Here is a 20232-nt window from a genome sequence, read left to right on the forward strand (position 1 = left end):
GTCAATCCAACAAGAAGATATAGCATTTATAACATTTAAACATCCAGCACAGGAGCATCTAAATATATAAAGCAATTAACAGACCTACAAGGAGAAATATTCAGCAATACAATAATAGTAGGGGACTTTAATAGCCCACTTACATCAATGGATATATCATCCAGACAGAAAATCAATAAGGAAACATGGTCCTTAAACAACCCATTAGACCAGATGGGCTTAATGATATATATAAAACGTTCCATACAAAAGCAACAGAATACATATTCTTCTCAAGTACACATGGAACATTTTCCAGGAAGATCACATGTTGGGCCACAAAACAAGTCTTAATAAATTTGAGGACTGAAATCGTATCAAGCATCTTTTCAACCACAATCATATGAAACTAGCAACTCCACAAAGAAAACCAGAAAATTCACAATTTATGGAGATTAAACAACATACTGCTGAACAACCAATGGGTCAAAAGAGAAATAGAAAATACTTTGAGACAAACAAAAGTGGAAATATAACGTACCAAAATTTGCAGGATGCAGCAAAAGCAGTTCTAAGACTGAAGTTCTTAGCTATAAATGCCTACCTCAAGAAACAAAAGTCTCAGGGGCACCTGGGTGGCACAGTCGGTTAAGCATCCAACTCTTGTTTTTGGCTCAGGTCACGATCTCAGGGTCATGGCATCAAGCCCTGCATCAGGCTCTGTGCTCAGCACAGAGTCTGCTTGGGATTCTCGTTCCGCTCTCCCTCCCCCCCTGCTCAGACTCACTCTCTCTCAAATAAATAAGTAAATCTTTAAAAAAAAAAAGGAAAGAAAGAAATTAAGAAAGAAACAAAAGTCTCAAATGACCTAACTTTACACTCAAGGAACCAGAAAAAGAAAAAAAATGAAGCCCAAAGTTAGTAGAAGGAAGGAAGTAACAAAGAATAGAGAAGTAAATAAAAGAGACCAAAAGACAAGAGAAGATCAATGAAACTAAACTCATTCTTAGAAAAGATAAATTGACAAGCCTTTAGTTAGACTCACCAAAGAAAAAAGAGGACTCAAATAATAAATGAAAGAGATGTTACAAAGGATACCACAAAAATACAAAGGATCATAAGAGACTATTATGAACAATTACACACCAACAAATCAGACAACCTAGAAGAAATTTATAGATTCCTAAAAACATAAAACCAATTTGATTACTAGGAGATTCAATCAGTAATCAAAAACCTCCCAACAAACAAAAGTCCAGGACCAGACAGCTTCACTAGTGAATTCTACCACACATTCAAAGAAGAATATCTGTTCTTCTCAAACTTTTCCAAAAAAACAAAAACAAAAACAGAAGAGGAGGGAATTCCTCCAAACTCATGAGGCCAGTGTTACCCTTACACCAAAACCAGACACAAGAAAAGAAAAATTAGGGGCTAGGATCCCTGATGAACACAGATGCAAAAATCCTCAATAAAATATTAGCAAACCAAATTCAACAATACATTAAAAGGATCATACACCATGATCAAGTGGGATTTATTTTTATATAATTTAAATTTTTGAACCATATGATTATATTACCTATACAAAAGATTAGATTTTTTTTTAAAGAAACCAAAGTAGAAATAAAAGTTATTTGGGAGAGGAGGGGGATGAATAGGTAGAATACAGAGGATTTTTAAGGAAGTGAAAATAAGCTTGAATGATACTGTAATGGTAAATACATGTCATTACACATTTGTCCAAACCCATAGAATGCAAAACACCAAGCATGAACCTTAAGGTAAACTATGGACTTTGGGTGCTATGAGTGTCAGTGTAGATTCTTCAATTTTAACAAGTGTACCACTCTGGAAGGGGATGCTGATACCAAGAGAGACTGCGTGTGTTGACACTGAGTTATATGGGAAATCTCCGTATCTTCCTTTCAATTTTATTGTGAACCTAAAAGTGCTCTACAAAAATAAAGTCTTTTTTCAAAAAATAATATGTGGGTAATCCCTTTAAAGATATGTATTAATTTACAAAAACCACATGATTTCTTGTTCCTTCTTCCAAATTAAATGAGGCCAATCAAGTCTTACAAAACCCACAAATGTTATAGAATTCCAGGTGATTAAAAGCTTCATCTAAGCAGTTTTTTTCTAAATATGCTTTAATGAAAAATTGGGATGAATTTTATTTCTTAACAAGAAAAAGAAAAATAAAGATTTTTAAGGGATCTATAATAATTTCTCAACACTTGTCAAATCCCAAATCAGTTGCTTAAATAATTCTGTAAAACTAGGTAGGAGGAAAGCTGTCTAGTTTGGCCTAGGCCTTGTCGGCTCTGGGCATACATTCACACAAAGCAGAACAGGCCATCTACATGCTCATGGGAGGCAGAGTTTAAAAGAGTCTAAAGGTTCAAAATGATGCCAGATAGATGAATCGCAAATGCATGATGCTAAGTCAAAGAACCCAGTCTTGAAAACTTATATACTGTGCAATTCCATTTATATGACAATTTGGAAAAGGCAAAAATATAGGAACAGAGAACAGATCAGTGGTTGCTGGGGTAAGTTAGGGATTAGTGGACAATCTGAGTACAGAGGGCAGTGTGAGGAAATTCTTTGGAGCATTAGAATTGTTCTGCATTCTGTCTGTGCTAATTACAAGAATCTAGACACATGTTAAAACTCATACAACCATACATAAACCATGCATCTTACTGTTTGTAAACTACTAAAAAATTAAAACAAAAGAAAAAAGGACACCAGAACTTTCAAGTATTGGCAATACTCTATCCTAACTTGGGTAGTAGTTTCAGGAGTATTCACTTTATGATGCTTTGTATACATTCTTTCATACTCTCTTCTGTAGGACTCTTGCATAATTTTTAAAAATTATGAAAGAAGAACAACAAGCCCAGATTCCCACCCCATTCTTTTTTTTTAAGATTTTTTTTTTTTGAGAGAGAGAGAGAGAGAATGAGAGAGAGAGCACATGAGGGGGGGAGGGTCAGAGGGAGAAGCAGGCTCCCCGCCGAGCAGGGAGCCTGATGTGGGACTCGATCCCGGGACTCCAGGATCATGACCTGAGCCGAAGGCAGTCGCCTAACCAACTGAGCCACCCAGGCACCCCCCACCCCATTCTTAAAACACCTACTACTGCCATGTGTACAGTGGATGAAGGAAGCAGTGATCACATACCACAGGTGCTCATCCTAGCCTATTAAGGGAGTTTTTAAAGAAAATGTATTACAGCAGAAAGGCAAGATGCAAGAGTGATTCAGGAGGAAGAGCAACAAGACCTGAGGAGCTGCTTTTGGAAAGTAGGTATACACTCTGGAAAACAGTATGGAGGTTCCTCAAAAAGTTAAAAGTAGAACTACCCTCCGGCAATTGCACTCCTAGGTATTTATCCAAAGGATACAAACAGTGATTTGAAGGGGCACACGCACCCCAATGTTTATAGGAGCAATGTCCACAATAGCCAAAATATGGAAAGAGCCCACTGACAGATGAATGGATAAAGATGTGGTATATATATATATATATACTCAGCCATTAAAAAGAATGAAATCTTGACATCTGCAACAACATGGATGGAACTGGAGGGTATTATGCTAAGCAAAATAAGTCAAAGAAAGACAAACACCATATGATTTCACTCATAGGTGGAATTTAAGAAAGAAAACAGATAAACATAGAGGAAGGGAAGGAAAAATAAAATAAGATGAAAACAGAGAGGGAGGCAAATCATGAGACTCTTAACCACAGGAAACAAACAGGGTTGCTGGAAAGGAGGTGAGTGGGGGGATGTGGTTATTGGGTGATGGGCATTAAGGAGGGCATATGATATAATGAGCACTGGGTATTATATGCAACTGAGGAATCACTAATAATATACTAATAATAACTGAAACTAATAATATACTGAAACTAATAATATACTGTATGTTAATAACATATAGAAACTAATAATATACTGTATGTTAACTAATAATATACTGAAACTAATAATATACACTGTTAACTAAATTGAATTTAAATAAAAAATTTTTAAAAAAAGAAAAGAAAGTAGGTATGCTGGATAGGAAAAACTGTTTCTAATATCGTATGCCCACATAATTCCTAAGGTTATAAAAGTATTAGAAAATTCTTTGAGTCTACTCAGAGGATGTCAGCACAAAGTGTGCCATTTCCATGGACTGCAAAGAGAGAACCCCACCAGGAATGTGGGGGCTGATACTGTGAGCATCTCCCATACTCCAGGGCAAAGGTGCTACAGAGCAGACACAAAAGGGTCTTAGATCTTGTAGTTTAGCAGGTGCTCACTGACTCAAGGCAGACAGGCTCAATCAATCCCAAATAAGGATGGTGCCCAGACACCGAAGACCGACTACCACCCCCAGAACCATGATACAACTGAGCAACAAGGTTTCCCAATGAATGTCAATTATCCTATACAATCTACGGTACTTGACCTCCTAGCCCAGAGATGGAAGGAGAAACTGACCCAGACTGTATCTTACACTCTGAACAGTGAGACCCCCAGCTCTATACTAAGGGTATTCAGGAGTAAAGATGGGAGCTAAGAAGGGAAAAACTAAAAAAGCAACACACCCTGCCCAGGTCACCAAAAATGACCTTGACATCCTTAGGGGAATAAAATTTCTCATCTTTATCTGACAAAATTCAACTGTGCTCACCATTCTTATAAATGTTCTTTTCCGGTCAATGAAATGCCTTGCTGACCTGAGACCCTCATACTTCCAAGGCTGGGAAAACCAGGATGTCTCACTCAGTAATCTAGATCCACTTCCTGAGAAAACAATTTACCAACATCTCTCTAAAACTGCATGCAGCTGGTCTTGGTAGGCCCAGAGCCTGTAAGTAAGGTAGCTGGGCTCCTACAGTGAAAGAGAGAGCCCTCCCCCAGCCCAGTGTCCATTCTCACCTTCCTCACGGTCTCCAGCTCCTGCTGCTTGTTTTCGTTGGCAGCCTGGAGCTCCTTCATCTGTCGCTCCAGCTCCTCTTGTTCAGCCAGCAGCTTCTTCCGGAGTTCTTTCCGACGCTGGCGGGCTTCTTTATGTGGTGGGGGGCTGCCCAACTTCAACAGATGGATAGTAGAATGAATGGCTATAAAAGGCACAGGACAGAAAAAGGGACAGACTGTTTATTCTTCGTATGCAGATGGCATACTGGGAAGAAAACCAGAGACCCAGTGTAGATTCTGATTCTGCCATTAAGTAGTGGTGTGACCTTGCATAAGTCATAACCTGCAGCATCAGTCTCCTCATCTCTAAATGTGATCTCTGGAGTCCCTTCCAGCTCCAAAATTCCATAACTGCATATCTGTGCTTAAATAGATACTTGATTCGGGAATATCACACACATTTGAAGAACTTACAGCACTTCCAATTCCCTTCTCTATATTTCTCAAAAGGCCAAATAAGAATAAGACATAGTAAGAGTTGAGATTCAAACTTCTTAATATCTGATTTGCTATATGCTGGGTTTAGTCTGCCTTTATCTATGCCTTCTGAAACCATATCCTTATACACTTCCTTCCTGAGATGGTAAGAGTAGCTACCATTTATTGAATACTTGCTATATGTATACCTTTACATGCATTATCTAATTTTTATGTATCTTCCTGATTATTTGAATTAATTTTAATTTTTTGACAGCTATTACTTTCACATTGTTCAAATTCAAAAGCATGAAAAGACATACAGGAAAAGTCTCCCTCCTGCTCCTATGCCCAAGTACTGGCTTCCCCTCTCCACTACCAACTAATGCTAACAGTTTCTTGTCTTTTCCAGAGATATTTTAAGCATATACAAATAAGTATGTATATACATCCTCCCCCTTCTTTTGACATAATACACTCTTCTGAGCCTTCGTTTTTTTCACTTACTATATCTTGGAGAGCTTTCCATGTCAGTATATAAAGCATAATACAGGGCACCTGGATGGCTCAGTCAGTTAAGCATTTGCCTTCAGCTCAGGTCATGATCCCACGGTCCTGGGATCGAGCCCTAACTGGGCTCCCTGTTCAGCGGGGAATCTGCTTCTCCCTACCCCCTGCTCATGCTCTGGCTCACACACTCTCTCTCTCAAATAAATAAATAAAATCTTTTAAAATAAATAAATAAATGAATAAATAAAGCATTATACATAAGTACTGTACAGAACCCCATTGTGTTTCTTCTATCATTTATTCAACCATTTTGCAATTAATGGACATTTAGGTTGTCTACAATCTATCATATTTTTGCAATGATGTGCCATTTTTAAAATGTGCAAGTATATCTTCATTATCTAATCACAAAAACCTTGAGAGGTAGGTACTATCTTTTTTTAAGATTTTATTTATTTGAAGGGTGGCTGGGTGGCTCAGTTGTTAAGCATCTGCCTTCGGTTCAGGTCATGATCCCAGGGTCCTGGGATCGAGCCCCGCGTCGGGCTCCCTGCTCAGCGGGAAGCCTGCTTCTCCCTCTCCCACTCCCCCTGCTTGTGTTCCCTCTCTTGCTGTGTCTCTGTCAAATAAATAAATAAAGTCTTTAAAAAAATTTTTTTTTATTTATTCGAGAGAGAGGTAGTGAGACAGAGCATGAGCAGGGAGGAGAGGGAGAAGCAGGCTCCCCGCTGAGCAAGGAGCCCGATGCGGGGCTTGATTCCAGGACCCTGGGATCATGACCTGAGACGAAGACAGATGCTTAACCAAATGAGCCACCCAGGTGCCCTGAGAGGTAGGTACTATTATTATCCCCATTCTACAGAAGAGGAAAAACAGCTACAAAATTCATAATTCAATTCAAGTGACCCAGGAAAGAGGATTCAAACCTAAGTGCACTTGCTTCAAAATCTTAAGCCACATCAAAATGACCACAATTTTCAGTATAACATAATTTTTTTTTAAAGATTTTTTATTTATTTATTTGAGAGAGAGAGAATGAGAGAGCACATGAGAGGGGGGAGGGTCAGAGGGAGAAGCAGGCTCCCCGCCGAGCAGGGAGCCCGATGCGGGACTCGATCCCGGGACTCCAGGATCATGACCTGAGCCGAAGGCAGTCGCTTAACCAACTGAGCCACCCAGGTGCCCCTGTATAACATAATTTTACTTATATCTAAGAATATCATATTCAGAAGCCCTGAACTTTCATGATTAAAAAAAAAATCTCATATGTAGTGTTTCATTCTTTACTAATTTTAGAATAATCAGTTTAAAAGTTATTAAATCAAAAGTTTATGTTCTTGAAATAATTATTTGAAACTAGTGATTTCTTGTGAAAATAACAGATCTTAAAAATTACTGGAAATATTCAAAAGTGATTGCATTATTCCTCTTTTGTTTTCTGTATTACTAAAAATTCCAGATGGTCACTTCAAAATTCTTCATAGTCCTTAAAAGGGGAAATTCCATTCTCTTTAAATAGTAAAAGTAAATAAAACTTAAAATGTCCAGTTTATAATTTTCCCACAAGTTCATTATGCAAATGAAACTGATGAAAAATTTGGGAACTCCTCTCAATTTATTTTTTTTTAGTTATTATGCTGCATGCAGAAATAACTACAATGAGGGAACAATGCTTTAGTATCTTTAATGAGATTAAAAATACAAAGTCAGAGCTCTCAAGTTATATCATGACAAATAATAAAAACTGCCTTACCCTGAATCCACTCCTGTTTCTTCTTCTTATCTGAGGCACTGATTTCAAAGGTCTTATCAAAACATTTTATGAGAAAAAGGCATTTCTTCCCATCTTTGTCGGGCAAGGACTAACACAGAAAGCAAAATTGGTTTTTAAAATTTTTACTTTTAAGCATTTAAATTTAATCTGAATTATTTATACAAATCTGGCTGAAATTCAATGTCAATGAAAAATATCTATAAGAGCATATTTCTGATTTACAAAATGCTATTCTCTAGGCAACATTACCTATGGTAACAATGACCCCTGATTAGTATATTTCATCTGGACTGTGAGAACCACCAACACCTGATGGGGACACCATGCTTTGGCTTCCTGAGCACAATAACTCTTGAACGTGAGCACACCCCTTACAGGAACCCTGGAAGGTATATCCACGTTGTTACAACAGGTATTGACTCCAATGCGCTATGAGGCTACTAAGCCAGGGTGATTCCCACATTCACCTGATGCAAATCCACTCTCTTTGCACTTGGGCTGGTATTGCTAGCAAGCTGTGGCTCCTGTCCTATATCCTTAAGTAGACTGGTATGGTCTATGGTAATCTCGTGAGTCTCCATGTTTAGCTGAATCTAAGAAGACCCCTTAGTAGGCAGTGCACACCCTGAGACATCAAAATACGTACACTATTTCATCCATCAAAATACACTGTCATTTATGAGCAAGATTTTAGGTATTTTACATGTTCTTCATCAAATACAGATGTGATGATAGTTCAGATATAAATTAAAAACTCAAAATTTATGTTTCTTGAAGACTTACTTCATTTCTTTACAGAATTAATAGCAATGAATAAGGTGTCCTGACAGTCACCTAAAATATTCAAAGATAATGCTCGTATTTTCTTTAGTTTTATTTACTGTACTCAAAATGGCCCAGATTTCCCCATATATTCATGATTTAAAACACTGTCTTCCTGAATATTTTTTGGCTTTCTTTTTTATAACTCCATTTTATTCAATAAATGTTTCCTTAAATGTTCAAATAAATCTGACTTAATCCCTATATTTTGTTCATGAGACAGAAAATAAATTCACATTACAAAAAACTTTTGTCAGGTATCTTCAGTTTTTGGTTCAGAAAGTCTGGTAACTGTATGCCTATACTATTTTAGAAATGTTAATTTTAAGATTATTTTAAGGTTCTAAAGCCTAGAAGCAAGATAAAAAGACTTGAGCAGCAGGGGGCAGCATCAGAAAGACGTAACAAGAGGCTTACCTCCACACAGCAGTTTTCATCCAAGAGAATGTCTCCTTTCTTATCCTTCAGATCCTCACTCACATAATAAGAAATTATGTTGGGTTTTAGTACAAACCAGCGTTCAGTCCAGTTTTTCCGTCTATGGCCTTTTTTCATCATGTAACCCTATGAAAGATTAAATCTGATATAAATGCCTGGCCTTTTACTTATTAGAGCTAATCTCTCTTCCTTGAATACATGAGTATAAGTGGTTCTTGACCTTTGTGGATCATGAACCCACTGAGGACCTATGAAGGCCAGGGATACTAAACCCAGTCAAATACATGCAAATACATGCATACAAAAGTTTACACATAATTCTGGACCTGCAGAGACAACAGTCCACCCCACCCTCCATCCCCCAATGCTATATACGTAGTCTTAGAACTCCTGGTGCTAAAATCATTGTGATCTTTTTTAATTCCTTTTTTTTTTTTTCTTAAAGAGAGGGAGAGTCTTAAGCAGGCTCCACACCCAGCACGGAGCCTGACATGGGGCTCAATCTCATGACCCTGAGATCATGACCTGAGCCGAAATCAAGAGTTGGACACTTAACAGACTGAGCCATCCAGGTGCCCCTAAAATTCCTTTTCTTTTAGGGATACCTATGGAAATATTTATAGATAAAATGATATGTCTGGGGGATGCCAAGGTGGCTCAGTCAAGTCCCGCATCGGGCTCCCTGCTCAGCAGGGAGCCTGCTTCTCCCTCTGCCTGCTGCTCCCCCTCTTGTGCTTGCTCTCTCTCACTCTCCCTCTCTGACAAATAAATAAAATCTTAAAAAAAAAAAAAAAAAGAAAGAAAGAAATGTCTGGGATTGTTTCAAGATACAGGAGAGGAAAAAGTAGGAAGGGTAGGATCAACCATGTGTTGGTGGTTACTGGGGCTGGATGAATGGTATATGAGAGTTCACTATACTATCCTGTCTATTCTGATTAAAACACATACACACACAAAACCCTGATAGTGATTCTCAGTAATTTAAAACCTCAATCAATGAAAATGCTAAACTTGGTCAAATATATCTTTTAACCAATCACCTTCTGGCACCAACCTACCCTTCTACCTGACCTCTCACTCACTATTCTGGAGGAAGAATTCTGCTCCAGATGAACAGAAAAGGAACTAGCAGCTAGGATTCTGGCTTCTAAATGTAGCTTCTACACTCACACTTCTAGGCCTATACTTCCTTCCCACATATCAGTCACAAAGTGTATAATTCATATCTTTACTTAAGCAAAATGACACATTATTATAGGCCAAGCCTTTCAGGGTTGTTTGAGAATAGCTGACATTTTCTTTTAAGATTTATTTATTTGAGAGAGAGACTGCTCACACGTGCAAGGGGGTGGGCAGAGGGTGGGAAGAGGGAGAGAGAATCCCAACGGAGCACAGAGCCCAACGTGGGGCTCAATCTCACCACCCCAATCTCACCACCCCAAGATCATGACCTGAGCTGAAACCAAGAGCCAGACGCTTAACCGACTGAGCCACCCAGGAGCCCCAAGAATAGCTAACATTTTAAATATTAAATGTATAAGTGCTGATAGCCTAGAGTAGACTATATATTATCATTAAATATTTATTACCTTGCTGTATTATTTGATTATTATGTCAGGTTCTAATCATATACTTGTTCAGTTTCCTAATCCTTGGACATTTAAATAAAAGCTATCTCATACTGAAATTCATCTGTAGTCCAATTATCCTGCCATCCTGGTGGGCCTAGAAGTCTTTAGACAGAGACCATGTCTCACACTTCTTTTTAGCACTAAAAACCTACACAAATGAACCTCAATTAATGTTTATTGATGGGCTCAATTAGGGAAAAAGAGCAAAGACAACAACATCACCTGCTTAGTTAATAAAGGACCAAGGTAAGGAAACCCCAACTTGGAGTTATTATTCAGTATAATAATTAAGAAATCTGAAAGATCCACTAAAAAATAAATAAATTCTATTTAACAAGCATTAAGCTTCCCATATGTATATCATATGCTATGCAGGTCATAATCTAATAAATGCAATTTTGCTAAATAAAGGTATTTTCTCCCAAAAGTAAGGGTATTTTTCTGATTTTATAAAAATATATAATCATATGCATACATTCATGTATAGAATCCTATAAAGTAGTAAGTCCAATAACAAGAAAGGAATAAAGAAGAAAATAAAATTTACAGAAATCCCACAATCCAGAGGCAATCACTTTTAACACTTTGGTGACCATCCTTCCAGATAGCCCTACAAATGTGTATCACATTTCATGAAAGGGGTTGCAAGATACTTCCTGTTCAACAACCTGTTTTTTTTCTCTGAACGATATGCCATGAGGATCTTTCAGATCAATAAATATGGCTGTATACGACATGAAAGTACTTTAAAAATAGTTAAAAATGTGGTCATTTAAACAGTTCTTTCAAAATAGTAATTTCCCAATGCTTAAGTGTACTTCAAAATTGTACCAGTGTTTTTTTTTTAAATTAAAGCCTAATACAAGACTGGGAAAATAAGAAACTTCATTCCTGTTCTAAATCAGTGTAAAAGTATAAATGACTTATACCCGATGAAAATATCTTATTTCAAACATGTCAAATTCTGAAGGTGAGGAGACAGCACTCTTACCTGTTTCAACACATCTAATATAAGCTCATTAAAGACTTCATTAATCGCCATGGACACTGTCTGCCGATCCATGCCTTTGCTGAACTGTCCATTTCCAATAAGCTCAATCAGTTCCCACACAGAAAGGCCATCTTTACTGTCATCAAAGTTGATTTTATAATGTTCAAACTGTTCTTGCTGCCAACCTCCTCCCATAACTTCTGTAAGTTTCTTAAGCAAGTATTCAATCTGTAAAAAGAAAAATGTAAAAGTATTAATTCCTAATCAAAAAAAATAACTTTTAAACTTAGGTATGTATCTATGTTATTTGCATTGATATGGTCAACTTAGGAAATTTTCTTTTCTAGTTACAAAAGCATATCTTTAAATAATCATATTATCAGGGAGAAAGGTATGGATAAAATGCCATTGGTCCTATATTAACTTTATAGAACAAGTAAAGGAATCAAAAACTGATAACCCTCTAATAGTATAGTATATCTGTATGCAGAACTAAAGCAAACTGCACACATACAGTATCATACACAAACTAACTGATGTGATTTGATTACTCTCTGTTGGGTAAATATTTCAATATACCAGAACACTGATCCTACTGAACTAATATGCAAGTACTAAGTGAAATAAGCATCTCAAAGTAGTATGTACAAGTTAGTCCTCAATTTACAAATTTTCCACATAAGCCAATTATTTGAAAGTTATGATGCTTCCTCCCATTATAACATTGACAATGTTGGCAACAATGGCTGAATTCCTAGTCCGGGCTAGAAAAGTTTATTAAATCCTGAAACACACACCTTTGTGTAGAAAAACAGTAGAAAATGTTGCTATTGAAATAGCAGCAGGTGAACAAAACAGTGAGGCAGTAATACTCATTGAATGAAAAATCGGTATCTTACTTTCTGGAAAGCCTAGATTTCCTACAGCACTCTTGAATTCACCATGTCCAAAAATGAATGAATCACCTCAACCTTCCAAATGGCTCCCCCTTCTATTATAGATTTCAGCTGCGAACAACACCATTCACCCATGCCAATCCTTGTTCCCCACTCCTTTATATGAAGTCAGTGATAAAAACCTACTGTTTTCACTTCCCTAGATCAGTGTTTTTCAAACTGTAGGTTATGACCCAATATAAAACCAATGTATTAGGTAGTAAACACCATTTTCCTTAATGGAATGAAAATATTTGAGTTCACCTACAATAAAAACAAATGTTTTGTGATAAGTTTAGCATTGTGGGTGTGTCTATGTGTGCTGGGTCATGAAATAAAACTTATCTTCCTATGGATTACAGTCAAAAGAGAATGAAAAACTTTGTCCCAGCAGTTCTCAAATCCATCCCCTCCTACTCCATCTTCCTTTGTTCAGGCCTCCCAATTGGTATCCTTGACTCCAGCATTGCTCCCTTGCATCTATATTCTGCTAGAGAGATTTTTCTAAAACACAAGCTGAGCCTGTCACCTCCCTCTTTAAATCCTGTCCTGGCTCTCTATCACCTCAAAGATAAAGACCAAGCTCTTCTGTGGCCCTTGGTGAGCACCACCCTCCCAGCCCCACCCCGGCTTACTATCTATCTCTAACAACGTTTTCCACTTATGCCCACTGCAGATTTTACACTTCACCATACCAGATTAGAGGTCTTAAGCTTATTCTGCAAAGGATTAGGTAGTTAATGTTTTAGGCTTTGTGCATCTCTATTAAAGTTACTCTTTGTTTGGATTGGGTTTTTGTTTGTTTGTTTGTTTGTTTTATGCTTTAAAAATGTAAAAACTAGGACAGCTGGGTGGCTCAGTTCTTAAGTGTCAGCTCAGGTCATTATCCCAGACTCCTAGGATCGAGCCCCTCGTTGGGCTCCCTGCTCCAAGGGAAGCCTGTTTCTCCCTCTCCCTCTCCCACTCCCCCTGCTTGTGTTCCCTCTCTCGCTGTGTCTCTCTGTGTCAAATAAATAAAATCTTTTAAAAAAATGTAAGAACTCTTCTTAGCACATGGGCTATACAAAAATAGGCTATGGGCTAGATTCAGCAATGAGCCATAGTTTGCCAACACCCGCCATAGATTATAAAGAGTATACCAATTTAACACACTTTTTTATGCCTCTATGCCTTTCCCCATGCTGTCCTCTCTGTTTTGAATACCTCTCCTCATTTCTCTACCTGGCTAACTGGTATTCGTTCAAAATCTGTATTGTCTAGGCTATTCCTACTTCAGGTGAGGTGTGTGGAACCAGCATCAGTGGCATCACTTAGAAGCCTGTCAGAAATGAAGAATCTTGGACCCTACCAAAGACCCCAAAATCAAAATCTGCATTACAGTAAGAACCCTAGGTACTTCCACATGCACATGAAAGTCTGAGAAGCACTGCTCTAGGAAAACTGCTCTGACCAAACCTAATTCAGGTCAGGTGGTCTTCTCTGTCACTGCACTTAGCATACAGTACTGAAATCACCTCTTTACTCATTTTCTTCCCTACCACTTTCTGAATTCTTTATACAAGGGACCATGTCCCACCCATCTTTGAATCTCCAGAAATCAGCACCATACCTAGAATGTGGTAGAGCTCCATTAACACTTACCAAACTGAAATAAACTAAGCTAAGCCTCAATTTTTTCATCTATGAAATGGACATAGTAACACTTATCACATAGAACTACTACGGGGATAAAACGAGACAAGTTGATTATTTTGCATAGTGTCTGACACAGTATGTACTCCATCAACATTACTTCCTTTTGTACTGAGTGAGTGGGGTATTATACAAACATTTAAAATTACATTTTATGAACAGACCCATAACCACTAAGGAAATTGAAGCAGTCATCAAAAATCTCCCAACAAACAAGAGCCCAGGGCCAGATGGCTTCCCAGGGGAATTCTACCAAACATTTAAAGAAGAATTAATACCTATTCTTCTGAAACTGTTCCAAAAAATAGAAATGGAAGGAAAACTTCCAAACTCATTTTATGAGGCCACCATTACCTTGATCCCAATATCAGACAAAGACCCCATCAAAAAGGAGAATTACAGACCAATATCCCTGATGAACATGGATGCAAAAATTCTCACCAAAATACTAGCCAATAGGATCCAACAGTACATTAAAAGGATTATTCACCACGACCAAGTGGGATTTATTCCTGGGCTGCAAGGTTGGTTCAACATCCGCAAATCAATCAATGTGATACAATACATTAATAAAAGAAAGAACAAGAACCATATGATCCTCTCAGTAGATGCAGTAAAAGCATTTGACAAAGGACAGCATCCTTTCTTGATTAAAACTCTTCAGAATGTAGGGATAGAGGGTACATACCTCAATATCATAAAAGCCATCTATGAAAAACCCACAGCGAATATCAGTCTCAATGGGGAAAAAATGAGAGCTTTCCCCCTAAGGTCAGGAACACAGCAGGGATGTCCACTATCACCACTGCTATTCAACATAGTACTAGAAGTCCTAGCCACAGCAATCAGACAACAGAAAGAAATAAAAGGCATCCGAATCAGCAAAGAAGAAGTCAAACTCTCACTCTCTGCAGATGATATGATACTTTATGTGGAAAACCCAAAAGACTCCACCCCAAAACTGCTAGAACTCATACAGGAATTCAGTAAAGTGGCAGGACATAAAATCAATGCACAGAAATCAGTTGCATTTACATACACCACCAACAAGACAGAAGAAAGAGAAATTAAGGAGTTGATCCCATTTACAACTGCACCCAAAACCATAAGATACCTAGGACTAAATCTAACCAAAGAGGCAAAGGATCTGTACTCAGAAAACTATAAAATACTCATGAAAGAAATTGAGGAAGACACAAAGAAATGGAAAAACATTCCATGCTCATGGATTGGAAGAACAAATATTGTGAAGATGTCAATGCTACCTAGAGCAATCTACACATTCGATGCAATCCCTATCAAAATACCATCCACTTTTTTCAAAGAAATGGAACAAATAATCCTAAAATTTGTATGGAACCAGAAAAGACCCCGCATAGCCAGAGGAATGTTGAAAAAGAAAAGCAAAGCCAGTGGCATCACAATTCCGGACTTCCAGCTCTATTACAAAGCTGTCATCATCAAGACAGTATGGTACTGGCACAAAAACAGACACATAGATAATGGAACAGAACAGAGAGCCCAGAAATGGACCCTCAACTCTATGGTCAACTCATCTTCGACAAAGCAGGAAAGGATGTCCAATGGAAAAAAGACGGTCTCTTCAACAAATGATGCTGAGAAAATTGGACAGCCACATGCAGAAGAATGAAACTGGACCATTTCCTTACACCACACACAAAAATAGACTCAAAATGGTTGAAAGACCTCAATGTGAGACAGGAGTCCATCAAAATCCTAGAGGAGAACACAGACAGCAACCTCTTCGACCCCAGCCGCAGCAACTACTTCCTAGAAACATCGCCAAAGGCAAGGGAAGCAAGGGCAAAAATGAACTATTGGGACTTCATCAAGATAAAAAGCTTTTGCACAGCAAAGGAAACAGTCAACAAAACCAAAAGACAACCGACAGAATGGGAGAAGATATTTGCAAATGACATATCAGATAAAGGGCTGGTATCCAAAATCTATAAAGAACTTACCAAACTCAACACCCAAAAAACAAATAATCCAATCAAGAAATGGGCAGAAGACATGAACAGACATTTTTCCAAAGAAGACATCCAGATGGCCAACAGACACATGAAAAAGCACTCAACATCGCTCGGCATCAGGGAAATCCAAATTAAAACCTCAATGAGATACCACCTCACACCAGTCAGAATGGCTAAAATTAACAAGTCAGGAAACGGCAGATGTTGGTGAGGATGTGGAGAAAGGGGAACCCTGCTACACTGTTAGTGGGAATGCAAGCTGGTGCAGCCACTTTGGAAAACAGTATGGAGGTTCCTCAAAAAATTGAAAATAGAGCTACCCTACGATCCAGCAATTGCACTACTGGGTATTTACCCCAAAGAAATGCAGTGATCCAAAGGGGTACATGCACCCCAATGTTTATAGCAGCAATGTCCACAATAGCCAAACTATGGAAAGAGCCAAGATGTCCAACAACAGATGAATGGATAAAGAAGATGTATACACACAATAGAATATTATGCAGCCATCAAAAAAATGAAATCTTGCCATTTGCAATGACGTGGATGGAACTAGAGGGTATTATGCTGAGCTAAATAAGTCAATCAGAGAAAGACATGTATCACATGATCTCACTGATATGAGGAATTCTTAATCTCAGGAAACAAACTGAGGGTTGCTGGAGTAGTGGGGGTGGGAGGGATGGGGTGGCTGGGTGATGGACACTGGGGAGGGTATGTGCTATGGTGATCGCTGTGAATTGTGTAAGACTAATGAATCACAGACCTGTATCTCTGAAACAAATAATACATTATATGTTAAAAAAAGAAGATAGTAAGAAGGGAAAAATGAAGGGGGGGAAATCGGAGGGGGAGATGAACCATGAAAGACTATGGACTCTGAGGGGCGCCTGGGTGGCTCAGTTGGTTAAGCGACTGCCTTTGGCTCAGGTCGTGATCCTGGAGTTCCAGGATCGAGTCCCGCATCGGGCTCCCTGCTCGGCAGGGAGCCTGCTTCTCCCTCTGACCCTCCCCCCTCTCATGTGCTCTCTGTCTCTCTCATTCTCTCTGTCTCAGATAAATAAATAAAATCTTTGAAAAAAAAAAAGACTATGGACTCTGAGAAACAAACTGAGGGTTCTAGAGAGGAGGGGCGTGGGGGGATGGGTTAGCCTGGTGATGGGTATTAAAGAGGGCACATATTGAATGGAGCACTGGGTGTTATACACAAACAATGAATCATGGAACACTACATCAAAAACTAATGATGTAATGTATGGTGATTAACATAACATAATAAAATAAAACTTAAAAAAAATAATAAATACCTTTCTAAAAAAATAAAAATAAAATTACATTTTAGAAAGCATTTATGAAATAACAAAGAAGAATGCAAAATTAAATTTACCTGTAATTTCCACTGCATAAAGATTACACAAATATTTTTACAAATATTAGAGGAAAACACAGAAACAGTAAGTCTAATTTGTTACAGATAAGACTGTGAGTTAATTTTTCTTTCCTTTGCACTTCCAATAATTTGGTTATAATGATGTCTGTGAAATAACATATTTTAGCAGAGAAAGAATGCCAGCAATAGCAAAAATATGCTTGCAAAGAAATGTACATCCACAAAATATCATAAAGTCAAAAATGTCAAGAGTTCTACGGATTTAATTTGATGTAATACTATAAAGTCCTCTAGTATGGAAATGATCTTCTCTCCTAAATCTAGCATATGGTCGGTGGTCAACAAATATTTACTTGCTGGAGAAAAACACACTTAGGACTTTCCTTTCTCTTGTTGGAGACAGATCATGTACTGTTAAGCTTAACAGATATTATCTTCTTGGCTTTTAAACAGAAGTAGCAGGGATTGGGGTGGAGAGTGCTGGCTGGCTCAGTCTGTAGAGCATGTGACTCCTGATCTCAGGTCATGAGTTCAAGCCCCACGTTGGGTAGAGCTTACTTAAAAAAAAAAAAAAAAGAAGAACAATTTCATTGCGCCTCGCTGGCGCAGTTGGTGGAGCATGCAACTCTTGATCTTGGGGTTTTGAGTTCAAGCCCCACGTTGGGTGTAGTGATTTCCTAAAAATAAAATCTTTTAAAAAAGAAGAAGAAGTAACAGGGATAGTCAGTGGGGGAGAAAGAAAGAAAATGGTCAAGAAGAGAGAGAAAGAGAAGCGGAGAGAATGGGGCAGAAAAGAAAAGGAAGAAAGACTAAATACAAGAAGAGATTAAAGAGAGACAAGAGAGAAAAAGAAAGTCAAAAAGGACATTAAGATAAATAAATGCCCAAAGTAAAATATCTTAGAGGCATTAACATGTACAGAAGTTCAGTCTCCCTAATGCAGCAAAAAGAAGGGCCCATGCCATCTGATCACAGCTCGGGACAAAGGTAGTGCAAGCACAACTAGAAGTTCTAGTAGTAAGGCCAGCAGAAGACACGTATATGCATATGGTCACGTGCACAAGCGAGACAAACAATGGTGCGACCGAATGACCATTCATACGACTAGTCAGGAAACAGCCTCAGCTTTTCCTCACCTACCCCTGTGAATACACCCAAGTCCCTCCCACTCCAAGCTTCAGTTCCTCTGGTATCTGGAATGGTCTTTTATAATGTTAGTAACCCAGAGAGCCTCTTAGCACCAAACTCAGCCCTAGAGGCAGCTTCCCAGGCTCATCCTGAACCTTTCTGAAGGTGTACTCCCAAAGCCTTCTGAGTTTGTCATCAGCACCGAGCATCCGCTCAGCATTCCCAGGGACTGTCCCAGACAAATTACCTAGATTCATTTCCTGCTGACTTTCAACACAATCATACACTTATCATTAGCAAATAACTGAAGGGCCTCTTAATTCATTATACTGGGCGAGGGAGAGACAAACATTCCCATTCTCAACTATTCAATCATACTAAATAATAAATCACGTGCTGCCGTGTTAGTCTCAAGTGGCCTGCATCAATTCTAAGAGCTCATTCAGTTTCAGGAAGCAGCTTACTTCCTCCTTCCAAGCAAGTTTCACCAAAAATAACAAAGAATAAACTTTCAGGCTGCATGTGATTTTCGAGGCCTTTGGCTCCAAAAATTATTTTGTTAAAAGTTCTTTCCCTGTCATCATTAAAAAGGGCCTTTATTGGCTTAACAACAATTCAGGTTTTATTTCACTAAGGGTCTCTTAAAACTATTTCAGGTTTGATATTTAATTGCATCAAAGCCATTCCTCCAAATAAGCCCACAACAGACACATCCTGTTTTGTTCTTGGCTCTGTGGAAAATGAATGCTAATGAAAAAACTATACTGACACACATTTCCAGGAATATCATTTGACAAAAATTATAGAACCATCTTAAACGGGAACATACTGTACCTTGACTTCTGCGTGTTAACTCACTTAAATATTTAATATTTTGACACTATTTTCTAGGTGATGGGAAACTGAGTCAAAAGCAAACATTTATAGGGCGCCTGGGTGGCTCAGTTGGTTGGGCAGCTGCCTTCGGCTCAGGTCATGATCCTGGAGTCCCGGGATCGAGTCCCGCATCGGGCTCCCTGCTCGGCAGGGAGTCTGCTTCTCCCTCTGACCCTCCCCCCTCTCATGCTCTCTCTCATTCTCTCTCTCAATAAATAAAATCTTAAAAAAAAAAAAGCAAACATTTATACAACTTACATCATTCATTTAACTCCCACTGTTTCTTGTATCTTTTATAGTATTAATTGAAGCTAGAGAATAAAATCTTAGTTAAAAACATTCTGGACTTAAAATACAAATAATCACTATGGTAGATGAATGATTAGAAACATAAGAATCACCTTAAATGTATAAAGCCTAAAAACTGTTGGTAAGATTACAAATTAAATTCATAGATACACTCGTGACAAATTGAGACATTACATTTCAAATTTTATTTTTAAAATGTACCTGCCTTTACATTAAACTTTATTAAAATCTCTAAGTTTAAAACTACTTCAAAATATGGGGGTTTTTTTAATGTTATTAAAGTATTTAGGAAGGAAGCAAAATGTAACAAACAATGGCCACCTTAAGAAATATTATGACTCTAGTATTTTCCATAAAATAGTGTG

General features: G+C 38.1%; 1 protein-coding gene across 3 annotated transcripts in view; it reads right to left on the minus strand.

The window, feature by feature from the left end:
* Positions 1–20232, minus strand: part of SWAP70 (switching B cell complex subunit SWAP70) — an 80301-nt gene that overhangs the window by 12620 nt on the left and 47449 nt on the right. For all 3 annotated transcript variants that reach the window (XM_034995587.1, XM_034995588.1, XM_034995589.1), the window contains 4 exons: positions 11544–11771; positions 8901–9047; positions 7641–7749; positions 4922–5103 (listed from right to left, as the gene is read on the minus strand). In XM_034995587.1, coding sequence (XP_034851478.1) covers positions 4922–5103; positions 7641–7749; positions 8901–9047; positions 11544–11771 — 666 coding nt within the window. The remainder of the gene's footprint in view (positions 1–4921; positions 5104–7640; positions 7750–8900; positions 9048–11543; positions 11772–20232) is intronic.

The sequence above is a fragment of the Mirounga leonina genome, unplaced genomic scaffold (assembly GCF_011800145.1).
Source record: "Mirounga leonina isolate KUSES-001 unplaced genomic scaffold, KU_Mleo_1.0 Mir_92, whole genome shotgun sequence".
Taxonomy (NCBI): Eukaryota; Metazoa; Chordata; class Mammalia; order Carnivora; family Phocidae; genus Mirounga; species Mirounga leonina.